Source organism: Epinephelus fuscoguttatus, linkage group LG11, assembly GCF_011397635.1.
Source record: "Epinephelus fuscoguttatus linkage group LG11, E.fuscoguttatus.final_Chr_v1".
NCBI lineage: Eukaryota > Metazoa > Chordata > Actinopteri > Perciformes > Serranidae > Epinephelus > Epinephelus fuscoguttatus.
The window spans coordinates 29,844,257-29,865,535 of record NC_064762.1 but is presented as its reverse complement, the minus strand read 5'-3'; the positions used below and the strand labels follow the sequence as shown (position 1 = coordinate 29,865,535).

Below are 21,279 nucleotides of genomic sequence, written 5' to 3'. Positions count from 1 at the left end.
TCCGACCCCCAGTGGAGAAACAACTGCATATGGGGCTCAGGGAAGGTGCACTGGGAAAGCTGTCTTTCCCAACTTTTTTCCCTGGACTATGAATCCCTCGTTTAATTAGAATTCCTTGTTGACATTGTTTAAATTTTCCCATTTTTGTGACATGTTTCCAGTTGCAACCTAAGCGCCAAGCTAGTCATCAGATGTTATGAAACCATACATCACTATAACTAGAAAGGATTATCAAATTCCTCATTTAAAAACAATTATTATATCAGCAAATGTTTTATTGTTGTTGTTGCCAGACAGTTTTCTCTTTTATTTTCCCCACCTCTTTACATCAAAACATTTCAAAACTGTGTGTAATGTGTTAAAGGCAACACTGTACAAATAACACAGTATGAAGACAACAAATGTATGCAATTTGCAAAATGTAATAATCATATAATCTGTTGCATCAATAGAATTTTTCCACTAGATAATCTTCGTCATTTGGGTCATCATCAGTTGAAGTTTCACAAGTTGGTTTATTGACTGTATTATGCTGCCATCTGGTGTTCATTCAGCAGTGTTGCTTAGTTCTGAGTTAGTGAGGGATCCTTTCAATCGATTGACTGTCAATGGAGAACAATATCAAAGCTATAAACAGTTGTTCAGTTATTACAAGACATAATGTTCTGGCAGACAGTTTGTTTATAACAGTTGTTTTCCTCCATACAATCATAAAAAGTAGAATATGACTACATCCATTTTGGAGGAAAAGTACAGTATTTGCTTTAATTTGGTATGTTTATTTCATTTCTGTTCATAAATATAAACTGTTTAAACTATACATACATTTACCAGGTTTTGGATATTAAGTCAATCATTTCAGGTCATACATTGCTGTGTATTTATGTTATTTCTTTTTTGACTACTTTAAATTTAAATAATTATGTGTAACAGCAAAAACAATCAGGTTGCATGATCTTACACATACATTGCACACATAATTACAAAATTACATCATCACAAGTTCTTCATGTTGCTGTCTCTGTCAAAAAATAGGTTTAGGTAAATTGCAGTTATGCCACATTGACCAGCAGAGAGCGTCATCGTGCCTCAAGTGTTTCTGGGTTCTGCATCCTGGCAAACAGAAGACAGTTAGAATTTAAGTTTTCAGTTCTCTCTGTGGTGTGTCTGCATGTTCTAGCTGTTCTCTTTGTTTCATCCAAAGTCAGATAAATTGAGGTTGAATCTAAATCACCTTTCTATTTGCAGGATTTTTTGCCTGCTAAATGTAAGAAGAAGGATCTGTGCACGGTCCCATCGTGCTGGTAGAAGCCTCAGCACCTGGGTACATTAGTAATGTTTAAGACAAGAAAAGAGTAACTGTGCCTTGTTGGCAAAATATACATATGTCAGGTTTCCAGTGTCCCACCATCACATGTCATAAATCCCCTTTTATACAAACCGTTTACAGATAATGGCTGGATGGATGAAATGATTCGCCTTGATTTTTAAAAAAGAAGAAGATTTGGGATTTGCAATCAGTGGCCAGTTTATTAGGTACACCTGGCTGAAACAAAGCAGTCTAATACAACAGTCCTGCTTTAAAGAGGAAAAAAATAGGGAGTGCTGCACTGGATTAAAGATCTTTGTAGGTAGTTTTGAAAGAATCAGGTGCTCTTCAAGGATGGGGCAAATAGTCACATAAAGTTAAAAAAAGACGACTGGCCAGCTCACTCATTGTAAAAGCTCATAATACGGGCAGGCAATCAGAAAAAATGCATCCGAGGCACTCTGACTTTAGTTAAAAGTTCTTTATTAATACATGGATAAACCAACGCATTTCGACTAGAAAGTCTTCATCAGGGTGTGAGTCCTGCATAGAATTCTCCCTTAATGAAGGCTATATTGTGCAATTCTTGTTGTTTTAGTAAGGTTTTGATCCAGATGATACATTTTTGGGATGTAGGTGATGTTGAACTGTACTGCATTATACTGACAGGTGTCTCTGTTATTTTGTTCATCCCATTTAATAAACAAAAATTGAAGTGCAAAACTTTTGGTTTTGCTCCCATTTTGCATTTACAGTTTTAAGTTGAATAGCTAATTCTTTTTATGCACACAATGGATGCATTTCTCTCAAATTCTGGTAGCATATTAATTAAAATTGATGTTAGTAAGCACTTTTCTTTTTCCAAGATAATCCATCCACCTGACACAAGTAGCATAATAATAATAAAAGGTCCCTCTAATATGTGCAGTTCTGTCACACAACATAATGCCACATATGTCACAAGTTTCGAGGCATTGGCATGCTGACTGCACAAATGTCCACCAGAGCTGTTGCCCCCGAACTGAATATAAATTTCACTGCCATTAGCAGTCTCAGATGTTGTTTCTGTGGCTCAAGCAGTATATCCAACGCACCCCCAGGACCTCCACCTCCAGCGCTGTCACCTGCAAGATCATGTGAGACCAGCCACCTGAACAGCTGATGCAACAGCTAGTTTGAGACAATAGGCGACACCAGACATGTCACCCGTTGAGCATGTTTGGGATTCTCTGGACCAGTGTATACGACACTGTGTTCCAATTCCATCCAATACCTTCAGCCATTGAGGAAGAGTGGGCCAACATTTTGCAGGCCACAGCCAACAACCTGATCAACTTTCTGTGGAGGAGATGTGTCGTACTGCATGAGGCAAAGGCAAGTGGTGGTCACACTACATACTGACTGATTCTTTGGGTTTCTGTGGCGTTAGTCATATGAAATCCGAATTAATTTCTTTGCTCATTTTAGAGTGGCATTTTATTGTGACCAAGGCACACCTGTGTAGTAATCATGCTGTTTAATCAGCACCTTGATATGCCACACCTGTCAGGTGGATGGATTGTCTTGCAAAAAGGACAAGTGCTCACTTACACAAGTTTGAACCAATTTGCAGCCAAAATTAGAGAGAGAAATATATCAATTGAGAACATAAAAAAGTCTTAGCTCTTTGACTTGAACCTGTGAAAAATGGCAGTAAAAACAAAAGTGTAGTATTATCTACATACATGTAATTGAGCTAAGTAGCAGTGAATAGTGGGTAAGGCCTTTTCTATGTAGGGGAATAAGTAGCAGACAATAAATCAATGACCAAATAAAAAGTGTGACACCTCTGAAGGAAGATCCAGGACAGTTTATGTTGTGCTGCAGAGTCAACAGATCCTCAGACTCCCTGAGCCCCCTGGACGTCCTCATGTTAACTCCAGTTGTCCGGTTGTCTTTTGTTAATCAGCCATCCAGCCATGCAGAGACTAAAAGCCAAATCAAAGAAGCACTCCAGACAATGACAGCTGCGCCAATGAAGACCAGAGGTAATTTCCAATGCACGTCCACAATTCACTTAATTCGCTCCGACACTGGCCCTTCAGAGCTGTGTGTAATTATTGCAACCCCCCTGTCTCCCCTGGGACCCTGTTACTTTCTCTCTAGCCCCCCTGCATTCAGGATATGCCTCTTTCCCCACCCCCCACTGCCAAGATATTATCTAATGTTGGTTTTTATCTACAGGCAGAAATGCATAGGCGGCATGACAATATACATACACCAATATGTACACCACTACGGGCAGCACGTGTCATTAAATTATTGAGAAACATTAAGGGGAAAAAAAAGAAAATGGCCAGAGCATCATAACGTGCTTGGCTCTGCTCTGTTGTGAGTGGGAGGCCATTACTTTTGTGTTTAATTCAGTGGGAAATTTGCTCACTGACAAATTAATTCAGCATTTAAAGCATTGTGCTCTCTCTGCACTCTAAAAAATAATTTGTAAGAGCCATTCTTTATTCTGATTTTTTACACTAATTTATTTTTATAAATGCAGAGAATTCATGGATAGATGTTTTAACTCTCACCTCAACATCACCAAACATTTTAAACTAAATATATTTCACCTTGTGTTTATTTTTTTTTCATTTCAAGTTTTGCTTTCCATACGATATTTGTGCATAAAAAGTGTTAAACAAATGCATTTTTTCTTCTTGTCCATTTAACTTTCTTTAATGACAAATTTATAGTTGGAAAAATAGGTCAAAAACGTGTAACATATAACAGTTATTAAATGAACATAAGACAAATCAAAAAGGACAAAAGATGTTCCTTTTTCATAAAAACCATTATATAAAATAAGAATGCCACACAAAAAGTGAGTACTAGCATGGTTACAAAGAAAAGAAGAGCTCCTGGCTACAGGATATTTTGTTCCAGCAAATTCACACCCAGTGAAGTCACTTCTTTGATTTGTTTGTTACAAGTTTGTCATATTTATTTGTACACCAAACTGATTTAGTGGACAGCAGTGAAGGTAACTGAGCTGCACGGCACATGTATTGCTCACCACTTAGACATGGGGAGTGACACAGTGAACCACGAGAGAGATAAGTAGGCGGATACAATAGAAATTAATTCAGCATGTTTAAGTGCAGCTGCCTGGTCACCAGTGAGCAGGTGCCACCCCCACCCGCCTCCATCCATCCATCCCTTCATCCATACGCCCCTCCATTTCATCCATGTAGCTACACTTAGTTTGACATGCTTTAATAAATCATCCTGTTTTATTGTATGAATTATGACCTCGTGGTGCCAGTTCAAGATGATGGTGATGGTGATGGTGATGGTCCGTCCCTCCATCTCTCCATCTTAGGCTACAAACACTTGGCCCTCCTCTTCCGCTTAATCCCTTCAACAGTTCTTTTGTCATGTTAACCCTCCATCTCCATGCAGAGGCAGACTTGACCATCAGGCAAAAACAACGCCTGTCTTGGGCCCATTCACTAACAGAAATGGACCCCCAAAAGCATATGCTAAAAAAAAATAGAAGAAAAAAAAGATTAATATGCATCTGCAAGAGACAGTCTTTCAGTTGGCTAACATTGAGAGCATTTTAAGGAAATCTTGGGGGATTGAATGAACCATAGAGGAATTTAAAAGCTATAATTAAACAGAAATGACTTTCAAGGGATTTTAAAGTCTTTTTTCGATGTGTTGGACAAAATATCTTTACATTTTTTATGTTTTGAGGCCAAAATATGAAATCAAACTGAAATATAATTAAAGGATTTAATACTTTCTTTCATAGCAGTGTAAGCAAGGCTTTGAAACATCATTTAAAGTGTCATGCATGCAAATAGAATTTACAGAAAATATTATTGAATAATTTAGTTAATATATGAATGAGAAGACATTTTAAAAAAGTCATATGATTTTTTTTTTTTTTTTGGTGGCCAATCAAAACATTCTAAGTGGTAGGTTTGTCATCAGTGTTACAGCCTTTAACCATTATACAGTGACATAAAGTCAGTGATGTTGATCATCATATCCTAAATATGTAATAAACCTTTTCATCAATTACTCTTTGATCTACAAATCACCAAATCAGGCCTTAATGTTTGCATCTAGTAATCCATTACAGATCATAAACTTTAATTCAGTCCATGTTTCTACTGAGGATATATTAAAACGGTCATGGATCGATTACTGAACAGGCCTATCGGGCACAGGCCCAGTGGCTCAAAGTGTCAGGGGACCCTGTTCACCTGCAAAATGGCACTCAAATGACCAATTACCAACCTCAAAGAGACTCAAAATGACCACAAAGGGGCACAAGAAGACCACAAAGAGACACAAAACAACCACAAAAAGACATAAAACCACCAAAGAAAACATACATACACCTCAAAAACACAAATATACCTACAGAGACACAAAACATCTACAAAGAGACAAAAATGACCAAAGAAAATACAAATATACCAGAAAAAAGGCACAAAATGACTTCAAAAAGACCCAAACGACTACAAAGAAACACAAAATGAATGAAGACACAAATATACCGAGAAAACACACAATGACTGACAAAAAGAGATGCAAAAGAACTACAGAGACACAAAATGGCTACAAAGAGACAAAAACAATGATGAAGAGATGCAAAGGACCTACAGAGAGATACAAAGGAAGTACAGAGACAAAAAATGACCAAAAACTACACAAATACACTTCAAAGAGACACAAAACGACTACAAACATATGCAGAAAAACAACAGAAACACAAAACGACCACAAAAAGACAAAGTCAACCAAAGAAAACACAAATACCCCAAAGAGACACAAAATGACCAAAGAAGACACAAGTATACCTAAAAAAAAAACACACAAAATGACTTCAAAGAGATGGAAAAGAACTACAGAGACACAAAGTGACTACAAAGAAACACATAATGACAAATATACTTCAGAGGGACACAAAACAACTACAAAGAGATGCAAAGGATCTAAAAAAAGACACAAAACAACCAAAAAAGACACAAATATACCTCAAAGAGACACAAAAAACATCAGGGAGACTCAAAGAGATTGCAAAGAGATTCAAAGGAACTACAAAGAGACACAAAATGACCAAAAATGACACAAATATACCACAAAGAGACACAAAATTACTACAAAGAGATGCAAAAGATCTACAGAAACACAAAGTGACTACAAAGAAACACAAAATGACCAAATACATTGACAAATATACTTCAAAGAGACACAAAACAACTACAAAGAGATGCCAAGAATCTAAAAAGAGACACAAAACAACCAAGACACAAATATACCTCAAAGAGACACAGAAAGACTTTAAAGAGACTCAAAGAGAATACAAAGAGATTCAAAGGAACTACAAAGAGACACAAAATGACCAAAGAAGACACAAATATACCACAAAGAGACACAAAATTACTACAAAGAGACACAAAACAAACAAATAAAGAGGCAAAACCACTGCACAGTCTGTGTCTTGCCCCTGTGTTTGAGAGATGGTGGGGCCTTTTTCATATCTGTACCCAGGGGCCCATTGTCTCACAATCCGCCCCTGTGAACGGTGGGAACAAATGTACTCAACAATCTAAAACTATGTAACATGTAGTTAAAAAAAAATCCACAAAAATGTCGAAAATGAAAATATATAGGATTTAGGAGCTAAAATCTGTAAACACATGGTCCTTTATGGGACAATAGGGAAGGACAAGGGTGAAATTGAGGCCCCCTAATTTTGCCTCAGGCCTCCAGATCCCAGAGTCCACCCCCATCTTCATGCCTCCGCCCTTCATCTTATAGCTCTCCTCCCTTCACCCCTGTCCATGTGAGTTGCCTCCCCTCACCTCAGCATCCTCTCTCCACCCCTCCAGCCACTCTCCCCCTTTCCACTTTCGTTTTCTGGCCTCTACAGCTATTCTCCATCCTTCTGCCACCAATTGCCCTCGCTCCCTGCATCCCTTTTCATATCTGTTGCCTTTTCATCTCACACTCCACCCCCTCCTCCCACCACCGCCACCTCCTCCCCTCCCTTTCCCCCCCGCCGGTGGCGTCCATACACCGACCGGAGCACAGACTCTCTCGTTGTCAGTCACTTTCCCAGCGAACAGACGGCGGCAGCAACAGCAGCAGCAGGAGGAGCGGAGACGGTAATCCCCCCCAGTCCACCCCACCCCTTTCCAAAAACCCAGAAACCGGTGGCAAAACCTCGCGGGACACCTGTGCTGCCGGATACCTCTCTTTTTTTTCTGGAGGCTTTGTGAAACACGATTTAAGATCTAAATTCACGCCCAAATGTGTGGATGGTGATGATGAGCAGCAGTGGCGATTAAGACGGGGATGTAGACGCGGAAACAAGCGGCCAAATCTGCCTCGATTGACGGTGACGGAGCGGTCGGCGGCACCACCACCACCAGCAGCACCAGCAGCATCAGTCGGTCGGCGGATGGAGATGCGTTGTGAAGGCGGAGGGATGATGATGATGATGATGATGATATAGCAGGTGCTGCAGGGTCGTGCCGCATTGCCTGGCCGCCGCGAGCGACGCCGGGGAGACGGTGATGCTGTCGTCGTCATTGTGTCACAGAAAGAGAGAGAAAGAGAGGAGAGGCTTTGACATGGAGGGAAGCGGCTGTGTGTCGGCTCCGAGCTCAGGCCGCCCGGATCAGCAGGTTGGATGTACCGCCTGAAGCCTGGAGGACCTGAGTCATGATATACATGGTGGAAAAATTACAATAAAGTTGCATTCTTTGTGATGGAATTGAAATGTTTCTGTGCGTAAAAGTGCATGGCCCATATGTTGATAATGCACAGGAGCATCACAGCAGCAGCGTCTGTGCCAGTTCAGGGTGGATTACGTCTACAGAGCAGCAGGCCTCCATCTGAAGTGAGCTTCTGATCAGGGAACCATAAAGAAAAAGCATTTCATACACTTAACCCTGTTGCTGGAGGTAACTATTTATTCTGCTGTTTCACTGGAAGCTGCTGTGCTGTGGTCCCCCGTGGAGGGACAGCTGTTGCAAAAGATGACTCACTTACAGGCTGGCCTCTCTCCAGAGACCCTGGAGAAGGCCAAGGTGGAGCTGAAGGAAAACCCGGAGACTTTACACCAGGACATCCAGGAGGTCCGGGACATGATCATCACCCGGCCGGACATCGGGTTCCTCAGGACAGACGACGCGTTTATCCTTAGATTCCTCCGGGCGAGGAAATTCAACCACTTCGAGGCGTTTCGGCTGCTGGCACAGTATTTTGAGTACCGACAGCAGAACCTGGACATGTTCAAGAACCTGAAAGCGACGGACCCAGGCATCAAACAGGCCCTGAAGGACGGGTTCCCTGGGGTGCTCTCCAATCTGGACAGATACGGCAGGAAAATACTAGTCCTGTTCGCAGCCAACTGGGACCAGAGCAGGTAATAAAGAGGCAGAGGCTTGGGGCTGGTGGCGATGAGGCTGCCAAGTCTGTGCTTAGGTTATCTGATCAGACATATAAAGAGAAACACATAAAGAATAAAGAAGAGGCAGTGTTATGAACTATAACTCAGTGCAGTCTGGTTTATGGAGCTGTCCATTCAGCACCACACAATCTATTAGAAAACACCAACCTATCTTTCTTCTTTAATCAGCTGTAGGGCAAAACACACTACATGACCAAAAGTATGTGGACACCCAAACACAGACTATAATCTGCTGTTAAAACCACCTCTGGTTTTAGTTTTGCCACCAGATGTTGAACCTGCTGCAGGGATTTGCTCCCCTTCAGGCACAAGAGCATTAGTGAGGTCCACCAGTGATGCTGGGTGATACAGTCTGGCTCACAGTTGGCTTTCCAGTTCAGCTCAAAGGTGTTGGATGGGGTTGAGGTTAGAGGTCTGTACAGGCCAGTCAGATTCTTCCATACCAAACTGGGAGAAGTCCAGTCAGTTTTATTTATAGCCCAAATCAAAAAAAATTGCCTCAAATAGCTTTAAAATTCAAACAACATGACACCCTCTATCCTTAGATCCTTAATTTAGATAAATACCCCACAAAATACCCATTACAGTGGAGATAAGGAGATCTCAGGAAGAGCAAAAGAGGAGGAATACTTCCTCCAGGTCAAAGGTGTTGTATGTCAACAGAAAGAACAACAGAATGACAAAATTAAAACCACTTCTTTATGAACCTGGCTTTATTCGCATGGGCATTACCATGCTGAAATAAACTGTTACCCCAAAGCTGGAAGCACACTATCATATAAAACACCAGTTACCAACCTGGGGGTCATGACCCCCACTTGGGTCGCCAAAGCTTCATAGGGCATCACAAGGCCTTCTTGATTTTAGGGGGTCTAAGAAAACCTAAAAAAAAACAAAAAACAATACAGTAGGCCTATATCTCAGCATTTTATTCATTTTTTGTAGAGAAAACTAAATACAATTTACTTTTAAAATTTGAATTATTATTGAATAAAAATAATAAAAAGTATTTAAAACAGGCAGAGTATCATATAAAAGTTCATAAAAAATATCAGGAAAGCTGAATGAAGAATGAAGAATGTTATGCATTGAGTATACTTTATTGTCAGTTTACTTAATGATGGGAAAGAGATCCCTTATGAAAAGAAACTGGGAGCCACTGGTCTAAAAAATAATTGTTTAGGGCCACATTCAGACTTCTCTTAATAGGAGCTAAGAGATGTAGACTAACCTGTGGAAACAGCCCCAGACAGGTGCACAGGTGACAGCGTGTCCACATACTTTTGGCCGTATACTGCACATTTTCAGACTAAATCATATTGTTTTGAGTAATTTTAGCCATTGTTTTCTAACCTTTTGACCTTTTAAACCCTTCAAGTGAAGCATTAAACCACCTGTCACATGTTGCATATGCCATTGACTTTAAGTAGTTTCACCTTCACATGATTTTCTCCACTTCAAAATAATTTAGAGGATGAAAGTACCTCGATTAACAAAAAAAAAAAACACACACACATTAAGGAAAAGTCAGAAAAACACATTAAATTTGTGTAGCAGTAGCAGCAGACCACCAAGATGAACTGTTGGGCCACTGCACATTCAGACAGTCCACTGCTGATACGTTTCTTAAGTAGCTCCAGTCTGCAGTGACTGGATCAGGGTTGGCTAAGGTTAAAGGTAGAAAACGGGCCATTAGATAGGGACATGATTTAATTTGGCTTTAATAAAAGGATCGGACCTGGTTAGTGTTTGTGTAACTGGAGTTCATAGAGATTTTGACCTTTTTGTCACCACATAATTCAGTCCAGAAACATCGGATTATCCAGACAAAGTGCCATTAGGCCTGATTATAGTGTTGTATATCTGATAAAAAAAATTTCCATAGTGCAGCCATCTTACTCTGTTATGACTGATCTAGAAAACAGATACTCCATAGGCTACAACAAAATCATTATGTAATAGGGAATAAAGTCCAATCATACGTGAATTTAATCATTAATGTTACCTCTCTGAACATGCATCAATTTGTAAAATCTCTTTCATGTCATGCTTGTTATTCATCTCATTCTTCCTCTATTCGACAAATTTCAGAAATACTTGTAGAGCTATTCTATGGTCGGTTGGATATCCCTGCTGTAGACTCAGCTTGTGTGTGCAGTTGTTCAGATTTATGTCTACTAAGCTGCCAATTAATCACATTATAAAACATATTTATTATCGCCACAGGGAGGTAAAAGATTTCTTGTTAGAGAATCACATAGAGGGAAAATGAAGAGGGAGACAATATAATGAGGGCAGTAGCAAACATGAAAAAACCTGACTGTTGAACAGGACATCGAAGTAAAAGCCCATGAGGATTCACTGAGGCAGCACGACAGGTAGCACCAGCAGCCGCCACTGAAAGCAATTATAACGTGCAACTAAAACAACTAGCAGATACTTTTCAGCTTCTATGCAGTCTTCTCGTGACTGTAAATACCTCCGTAATGATTACCTCGGCTAAGGAGGTTGTGTTTTCGGTGCAGCTTGTCTGTTTTTCAGCCGGATTACAGAAAAAACTACTGGCCTGATTTTCGTCAAACTTGGTGGAAAGGTGAAGCATGAGTCAGGGAGGAACCCATTACATTTTGGAGCGATCCAAATCATGGGGCGGATACACAAATTCATTTTCACTTTCGTTAACATTGTGAGGACATTTGGCCTTAGTGGATTCAATGTGATGCATCTTGAAATCCAGTCAAGTTCAAAAGTGACAAACAGGCAGGAAGAAGCCAGGACTATGGGCCTTGGTGGAAGTCTACGTTCTTCTAATTCAAGAATAAATTACACTAAAATGAAGGTTATCAGTGATTTATACTGACAAACTCTGACTAAAAGATACTGTTTCCATCTCTTTCAATGACATTTATGATATGAGATCAATTAATGATCCTTGTCAGGGGCTGCAACTAATGGTTACTTTCAGAATTGATTTAACTTTAATTAACCTTTTGTCCTTCCTGTAAAATTAGCCTTAAACGCCCATCCAAGGCAAAGCCAAATTAAACTCAAATCTGTTTATGAACCATTTGGAGTACATGGAGTCTGACGGCTAATTTGAAATGATGCAACAGCTGTCCACAATTAGTAATTGTTTGTTTGTTGCTGCTGTGACAGAGCCGTTGATTGTACCTGCTGTTGAGATAGTATTTTGAGTCTTTTTTAATCGGAAGATATGTTGCATGGGTAATTACTTTAACACAGCAGTTGTGCCTGTTGTTGGGTTGTTGGATTGTTAACAGCTCAGCCCTTTTTAAGAGGTTAATCGGTAGAATTTAAAAAAGGAAAAAGAAAAATGCTAACGATAGCTTCTCTCAGCCCAAATTAGCATTTTCCATAATGCTTCTTTTGTCCAACCAAACTTCAACTATCTTCAATTTTAGACTATGTACGACAGAGAAAAGCAGAATGTTTGGCATTGTGACTGACACAATTAATTAAACACCAAAATAGTTGATTATTTTTATCGCGTAACCAAAAAATGACTTTTTGAGGCTGATATTTGAGAGTATGAAAAATGTTATTACATTATATTGGCTGACGTAACATAACCACATGGCATAAACAAACGATCTTGATATGGATGTAGCTTTTATTTTGTTTTGAATTGTAACTAAAATACATTCTCAATCGGGTATTTTACAGTTAAAAGATCAGCACCCTCTGGTGGACAAACTATGCAATGATGAAACTAAATCACCTGAAACCTGAATTTGACATTTCTGTGCTGCAGTTTCTAACTCACATACATAACCACTGACTGATTTACTAGTCTGGCTGTAATTAATTTTTGCCAGTTGACTTAAGTACCTTAATATTCCCTCCAGTTCTCTAGCAAATAAAAAATCCTGTTCCATTTTCCCCAGATACACATTTGTGGACATACTGAGGGCGATCCTGCTGTCCTTGGAATCTATGATAGAAGATCCAGAGCTGCAGGTCAACGGCTTCATCCTCATCATTGACTGGAGTAACTTCACCTTCAAGCAGGCATCCAAACTGACTCCCAGCATGCTGCGGCTGGCCATTGAGGGGCTGCAGGTAAGACGCTCAGCTCTCAGAAGGTTTTGTTGGTGATGGTGTTGTCATGGTTGGTTTAATCTCTGTAAACAAAATTCCGCAAAGGCAAAGGGGAAAAAAAATAGATTTCAGAGGCGTTCAGGTTTCCATTTGTAGTCTTTTGAGTTGAGTTGACCAGTCATGTTTGGGTGGCAGGTAAACAGTCTCTTACAGTGTAAAGAGATGGAAGGTATTAGCCGAAACACAATCGCCGAACCCATCAGCTATTGTCCTATGATGATTCAGCTTTATAGCATATAACTTTTTTATTTATTTATCTGCATTCATGGCAAATATCTGTTCAGAGATTAGTCGATTAATCACACACAAAGAGGAAGTCTTGGCTCAGATATGCACTTGCTACACCAGATCTCTTACAGTATTGATTACTGATGCCTCAAGACGCTTATTGCGATCAGACCAATAGCCGATAACTACAAAAATTGCGGGTGGTTAACAGCTGGGTTTGCAAAATGTTGGAATTTGATACAAGTGTTTGTGGTTTGGTTTTCGTTGCCTAAACTGAACCAAACCCCTTTTTTGGAAGGCCCTGACGAACTGTGTATGGTGTTAATGAGGTATGAGGACTAACTGGTAAAATAGTATATAAATTAACAAACATTTTACGCATCATAAACATATTGAAGCTAAAGCTAAAGTGTTTTTTCTCATTTGTTGAATTGATGCCACACTGCTGTATATTGTACTAGAGCTGAGGGGATTAGTCAGTTACAGTTATCTTGGATTCTACAATGATTTTGATAACCAAATCATTTAATAAAATGGAAATGTAAAACACTCCGCTGGTTTTTGTAATTGTAAATTTAATATCAAATTTAATGAAATATCTCTGGGTTTTGGATTGTTGGTTGGTCAAAACAAACAATCTGAAGATGTCAGTTTGGGGTTTAGGAGTGTGAAAATACAATACAGATGAACTGATCTTGAAAAAAATGTTAGTTGCAGCTCTACTCTATACATTTTCCCAGTATTATCATAGCATCTAGAAATCTGCAGTCTTGACCCTCAGCAGGAGTATTGTATGTTTCCTGTCAGTGCCAGTGGCAGAAGAAACCTCCAGCATCCACTCTGCAGTCAAAATGTTCCACTTAAGCACAAGTCAAGCACCGTGGCAAAGCCGTGAGCTTGTTTAAGGGAATAACGACATTTCCATTCTGATTACACACTGCTGGGTGTTTTTCTTGCAAGGCTCGTTTGGCAGGTGATGATGCAAAAAAAAAAAAAAAAAAGTGATATTTTAGTGGTTGTCAGTTTGGTTTTCCTTAGTTCTCGCTTCCTCTAATGAGGGTCCAGTTTTTCTCACATGGCATGTAAAGAACAGAGAGATGAGATGTGACAGCGCTCATTGGAGTTGTATCTGCGACTGGAGGGTTTTTAAAGGCATAATGTGAAAACACATTATTCCTCTGTGTCGTCAGGACACTTTTAACATTAACTTGAGTTACATGATAAAAGTGTACAGCTGTTCTCTGGTAACAAGCCAAACCCGAGAGGAAATGTCTTGCCTGTTTTGTGTGCGAGTCTGTGTGTGTGTGTGTGTGTGTGTGTGTGTGTGTGTTATTGCTTTCTCAACATCCTTGTGAGTCATCTGCCAATTTGTGTTGGGCTCCATTAGTCAAAGTGAAATCTAAGGGGAAGTGTTTCTAGAGGGAAGTGTTGAGTAAGATGCAGCGTGGTCAAAAAGATTATCTGATGTGCTTGTGATGGATGCCAGACTGTCAAAGTTGGATTCCTTGAATTTTACACTGGATTTGAATCCTATATTTTTGTATTAAAGCTGTCAAAATAAGAGTAGGAAATCTTATCACTGAGGGTAAAAGACAGTGATTAGATTTAAGAATTTTTTTTTTGTGTGTGTGTGTATTTCACCTTTTACTTTACATTTAAAGCTCCTTCACAGATACAACAAAAATGTATTCTTTTGTTATTATTGGACCTGCATAGAACCTGTTCATGGTTGTGAAGAAGGTTAAACAATAAAGCTGGATGTTAATTAATTACCGTATTACTCATTTAGTACTAAATGAAATGTGTCAAAAACTTTCAAAATACCAAAAGCAACAATATGCTACAATGTCATACAATGTGATACGATGCAATACGAAAGGATATGATATGATATGATACGATTCGATACGATATGGTGCGATGCGATGCAATACAAAGCGATGTGATGCGAATCGATGTGAAACAATGCGATGCGATACATTACAGTACAATACGTTACAATAAGTTACAATACATTACTATACGTTATGATATGATACCCCATGACACAATGCGATATGATGCCTTACGATGTGATCCAATACAGTACATTACAATACATTACTATACATTATGATACTTTATGATACAATACCATATGACATGATAACGATATGATGCCTCACGGTATTATACAATACGATACATTACAATACGATAGGATGTGATACAATACAGTGCAGCACAATACATTACTACACATCATGATAAGTTATGATACAATACCGTGTGATACGATACAATACAGTATGATGCCTTACGATACGATATGATGCGATACAATATATTTTTTATACCCTTTGCCTTTGGAAAATTTTCCTTGGGCTCAGTGTCACTGCATTTACTACATTTTAAAGTGTTCATATGTATTGTACATATGGTCAAGTGCTATTACTAATAACCTTAAAACAAAAACATATACCAAAAAACAAACAGACATATTGCTAGCACCATGTGTCCGGACATTGAGATCCTTATTTAGGGAATATGGGGAGTTTAGCAAGCTGTTACGGGGCTATATTCACCTATTTAACATTGAGAGGTAACATTTTCACTCCACACCCTCTGCAACTCAACCTTCCAGGAGGGTATATATTGGCTATATTAACCATTTTAGAGCTTTTTAAAACAAAAATCTTAAACCAGGATTTCAAAGTGTTAATGACTGAATGTGATCTTAGTGAGTCCCCAGTACCCAGTAATATAATTACTGCATAGACCTGTTACAACGTGTAACCTTTAATTTTTGTGGAAATCAGATGAAATTTAGGCCTTGGTTCCAATATTTTTCATTGTGAGCTAAAGGAAAAAGAACAGGACAATAAATCACAGTAACCAAACCAAATATAAATAAGTGTGAGCAATATACTCTCTTTTCACTTGTCTTCCACTAGGATTCAAATAAATACTATATTTCTACATAAGGAAGTTCACACTGGACGTGGAAGCGCCGCAAAGCGCGCCAATTTTCCATGGAGTATTGCCACTTCCTTTCGGCACCCATGTTAATCAGTTGGGCTGTTCACGCTGGACGTGCCGCAGCGCCGAGCTTTCCTTGCCAGCTCGCAATCTGTAGTGTCCAGCTTTAGCGTCTGGTCTATTTTTTCTGTGAGCATATCTGGCTAGAAAACCTACTGATAACCTATCATGAACGATGTAAAGAATATATTATGTATGATAATGATCTGATTCTTATAAATTATGGAATATGCATACCATGCTAACTTATTCCACATATTTGTCAGTTGTGTCTAAACAGACGGTGACAGAGATGAGCAGACACACACACATAAGCAGACAGTGACAGAGCACCATGTGTGATTAGGAAAAACCAGAGGAGTTGAATCACTTTCTAACGGCCCTGGGAAATGCACTTCTGGCCAGACCGCTTGCACAACTGACGTATTGGGGCGCTTCTTCGTCCAGTGTGAACCTGGCATAAGCAGGATGCTGTGATACTTCTTCTATCTCCTCCACTTTCTGTAAGAATTACTTTTCTTGCAGTGTCAGTGCAGAGTTGAGGTGGTATGCTGGGAAAAATCTTTCACCGTTTTTATAGACTGAGGGAACAAACTGTAGACGCCAGCCAGTGCATCACTGTGACGAGTCCATATATAACACATTTCTGACGGCTCTCCAGTCACAGATTAGAGCCTGAATTATTGATGGGAGCTATTAGCTGAGCCCTGAGTCATTCCCAACTGTGCAACCACTCACACAAATGGCTGCTCATCATTTGGTGCAGAAAACAGCAGGAGGAAGCGTAATAGGGTGATTTGATTTGATTTGACAAATAAAATGCACAAACCACATCAATAAAATCATCAAGGACAAAATCTAACTTATTTTCCACTGGGTGGGGAACCACATTTCAAGGTGGTAATGATGTTTATTTTCCTTATTGTCAACAAATCACATTTACCAACAAGTGTGTGTCTGAGAGCCTGATATAGCTTCTTCCTCTGTGCCATAGAGCTCCATTGTTGTCCAAAAACTATTAAAGACACATCAGTGAGCCACACTGTTGCACTGGGTGACATGAACACATACTGTAGTTTATTTTGACTCAGTCCCACATACACCATCCTACTGCCACATATACTCACTAGAGCACCAAATGTGGATTGACCCGCCGCTGAAAATAGTGCCCAACAAATACATTATTTTCTCGCCTTTCTCATTTATTTTATGAATATATTTTTTACTCCTCACTGGGCTTGAAGCTGATAAGTCGAGGGACTAATGCATTGTTGGTTTTTATCTTCTCATGGGATTTCTTGGAAGTGTTAAAAATGTTGATTAGTTGAAATATTATAGGCTAAAGCCAGTCTCATCCTTCAAAGACGAATTTCATTTTCATTGTTGTTACATGATTAAAAAATAACAGAGAAAAAGGTCTGGCATTCACTTCACTTACTCAAGAAGCAGAAAACGTACAACTGCCAGAATGCACTGCGCTGTACCGGACCAATAAACACTAGCACTGGTGGCTGACGTAAAGCAAATTTGGCTGCTTTGACACAGGAAATAATATGACAGCCGGCAGGTTACAAACAATCTCAAATTACAGTTAAATTGTAAACTCAAATATTCTGAAAACATTTTCGGTGAGAAAACAGAGTAGCAGAATCTTGATTACCACTGCTTAGTTTTATCTGATAACATTTTCCTCAGCCTCAATTTTTGCCTTGAAAGAAACAGTATGGTGTCCTCCTCCTCCTGTTCGCAAGTTCTCGTATTACAGCCAAACAGTGTACTAAAATGTGTTTCTGAAGACATTTTAGACGGGAAATAGACAATACAGTGAGGTAATCGTGGTTTATATTTAATCAGCACTGCCTAGTTTTACCTTTTGATCTGAGTTTGAGAGAGAGGTACGTGGGCTTCTCTCTTGGTCCGCTTTCATGCTGTTTGTGCCCACAGATACATCTGGGCACTGGTAAGATGGAGTGAAGTTTACCACAGTTCAGCTTACCACATTGTTTATGATACAAAGCTGATTGAAAATTGACTAAGTATCCCTTTAACAATAGCAAGAAATTTTAGCTAGAAATCAAATATATTAAGATTCATGAACACAGATTTAAAATTTAAGACATGGTATGATGTAGAGCTGTGGTCAAAACATCGCACAGTACAGCTACAACAGCAAATGTATTAATATATAGTTTTAACCCCAATTAAAAAGCCTAGCATGTTTGGTGGCTGCAAATTAAATATATATATACATACATTGCATTTGTTGCATTGCTGTGAATAAATAAATAAATAAATAAATACATCCAACATTTATGTTTCATCCTGTGTACAGTATGCAGGAATAGTAGAGCTTGTGTCATTCCCACACACACAAACACACCCCGAGATCTAAATATTGTTCAACAGCCACAGTGAGTCACTTCAGTCTGAGCAGGTCTGGTTACGAATCTGTTAAACCAGTAAGTGTTTAAAAACAGCTGAGTCAGACTCACCTGCAGGGCAGTCGGACAGAGTTTCTACTGTACGAGGGTTTGATGTAGTTTGATGGCTGATTTACACCGAGCACATCACTCCGTTAACATCTGTGTGCATCAGCAACTTTATATCTGCTTCAGCTGCTGCTGCTGTCCTTGTTTCTCTTTGTTTCCAGAGATATTTCATCATGCTCAGTGCTGGATTCTATCTGATGTCTAAATGAACTGACGTTGTAACAAATAATAGCAATTACATTACAAAACATACATTTTTTAAAAAATATATAAGATTACCCACATTGTATTTGTCTTGTATAGCTTTATTGAGATTGTTTTTTCTTACTTGTTTTTTATCAGCTTAAAAATGGTGACAAATTAAGACCTGTTACTTTGAAATAAGTTAATTGTCTATTTGTGCTTGACAATTTTATCTATTCTCAATGAGGCAAAATCGGACTTCAGTATCCTAAAATTGCCGTTTTGCGTTGTAAGAAGCCAAAACCCTTTTTCGTTTTTCTATTTGTCTTCCAGTTCTGTCTGTATTGAGTCATCTCCTTGCCTTCCTTTTGTCTCGTCCTCCATGTTAATGCTGCTCGAACTGCCTCAGTTGTGATTTACTCTTTGTCATGGCAACCCTGACAGTGTGAGTTTTGAGCAAATACAAATAGCATGTAAGCCGCATGCCTTGGGATCCAAATTTGTAGCACAGTATGCTGCATGGAACAAAGCAGGAGGAAGGCTGAGAGTCAGAATCCCTGCTCTCGGCCCCCTAGAGGGTTTCATGGATATTACACCCCCGCATACGCAACTGTTTATTTGTTTGCTGTTGTTTTTTCTTTGGATTATTTTTGGTGCATAGTCAAGTGTATAAGTCAAGATGCAGACAGGAAATGTAGGGGGAGAGATGGGGAGTTATATGCTCACTTGAGCCTCAACAGCAGTGACACTCAAATTGCTCCATTTGTATTGAACATAGCACTATCTGTTAATGGTTTATCAGCATGATTGCATGGCATTATGCTCATTTGATTATTTTCCATTTTGAGTACAATAATGACATTTAAGTGTGAGTGTGGGGCTGGAAAACAGTTCTTGAGCATGCAAAGGGTTCATCCTCTGGGGAGTGTTAATATTTTTGGTAAATTCCAGAGCCATCAGCTTAATAAATCTTGGTAACTGATTAATCTTGGATTTAAGTCTTGGCCAGACTGCCAGTCTAAATCTATTTTTGGCACATCCAGATTAAACTGATTTTAAAGTCTGGACAGCAAAAAAACCCCACATGAATCCAAGCCACAGTTGTTGGTGGTTTAAAATGTGATTCCAATTGGATTCCTATTTGTCTCAGTCTGGCCACTCTGGCTGCTCAAATTGGATTTCAAAATGTTTTTTTGTGTGATATCGTTGAAGAGGATAATTCCAACTCTGAATGTTTTCTGAGATAATCTATTTAGCCATTTTTTTCTATGTTGAAAACATGATTGATTTTATCCTTCATTTCTCAGGCTCTGTGGCTTGAAGCTATGTGGCTAGTTGTAGCTATATGGCTAGTTACTGACGCCACAGCAACCACATGCAGATAGGTTGGTGCTGTCTGGACACACAATTCCAATCTGATCACTTGCATATAACAGTGCAGACATTCTGTCTTTAGGATCTGATTTCCCTGCAGTCTGAATGTAGCCTTAGTTTGACTGTGGAGCTAGTGCACAGAAACTCAGAATATTAGAATTCATTCTTTGGGAAGTTAAGTTTTATATCACTGCATTTTCAGTTACGACTTGTAGCTACAACATTTACAATACTACTGTGATCCTATTAAAACAAGCTCACTACAGTTTATAATTGATCTTTTGACCAAAATTTCTGATATGTCATAAATGTGACAGATCGTCGAAGAACTAGATCTTTGATCACTTACTGTAGCTAATTGATCAGGGTCATCACCTCAAACTGCATGTGAAACAAAAGCTGATATGGCAGAAATTAGGGCTGCCCCCTAATAGTCAACTAAATGTTAGTCGACCAGAAAGATCATTAGTTGACAAGATTTCCTTGGTCATTTACATGTTGGGCAGGAAATCCAAAGTGTGGGATCATTTTGAGAAGGTGAAGGACGAACCCAAGGTGATATGTAAACTCATCTTCATTGGTCGACTACAAACATGACATATCATCTGAAACATGTAAGTAGCTACATGCCCATTAGCCACTTAGCACAATCATTACTGCTTTGCCGACAGCGTCATTAACAGACGGCTCGCTCAGTGTGTGACGTGCACTTGTAGATAAAACATAGGCCTATATTAATGAAGGTTCATTAGTACGGTTTTGTATTTCTCTGTAATGTAGCACAGTGTTAACAATGTTACTGATACTATTCTTTCTCACACCTTGAACTCAAACATTGTGTTGCCCCGCCCAAAATATATGACTAAATTATTGAATTAATATTGTAAACATGCCAGCGACTACTTGACTAATGGCCCTAAATGATGATTATTGGTCGTCTAAATTCTTAGTTGGGGGACAGCCCTTGGGGCTAAAATCCATATTAGTGTCTGCCTGGCTTTGGGAATCATCCTCTGGGGAACATGAATATCTTTGCCAATTTTGTGCACGTGTCAAGTAGCTGTCGAGATACAGAATCCTGCCCTGGACTT

At 39.2% G+C, this 21,279-nt stretch overlaps 1 protein-coding gene across 1 annotated transcript in view; it reads left to right on the top strand.

Annotated features, from left to right (window-relative positions):
- Positions 1-8,343: 8,343 nt before the first annotated feature.
- Positions 8,344-21,279, top strand: part of clvs2 (clavesin 2) — a 49,595-nt gene continuing 36,659 nt past the window's right edge. The window contains exons 1-2 of the mRNA XM_049589827.1: positions 8,344-8,732; positions 12,683-12,857. Of these exons, the coding sequence (XP_049445784.1) occupies positions 8,344-8,732; positions 12,683-12,857 (564 nt within the window). The remainder of the gene's footprint in view (positions 8,733-12,682; positions 12,858-21,279) is intronic.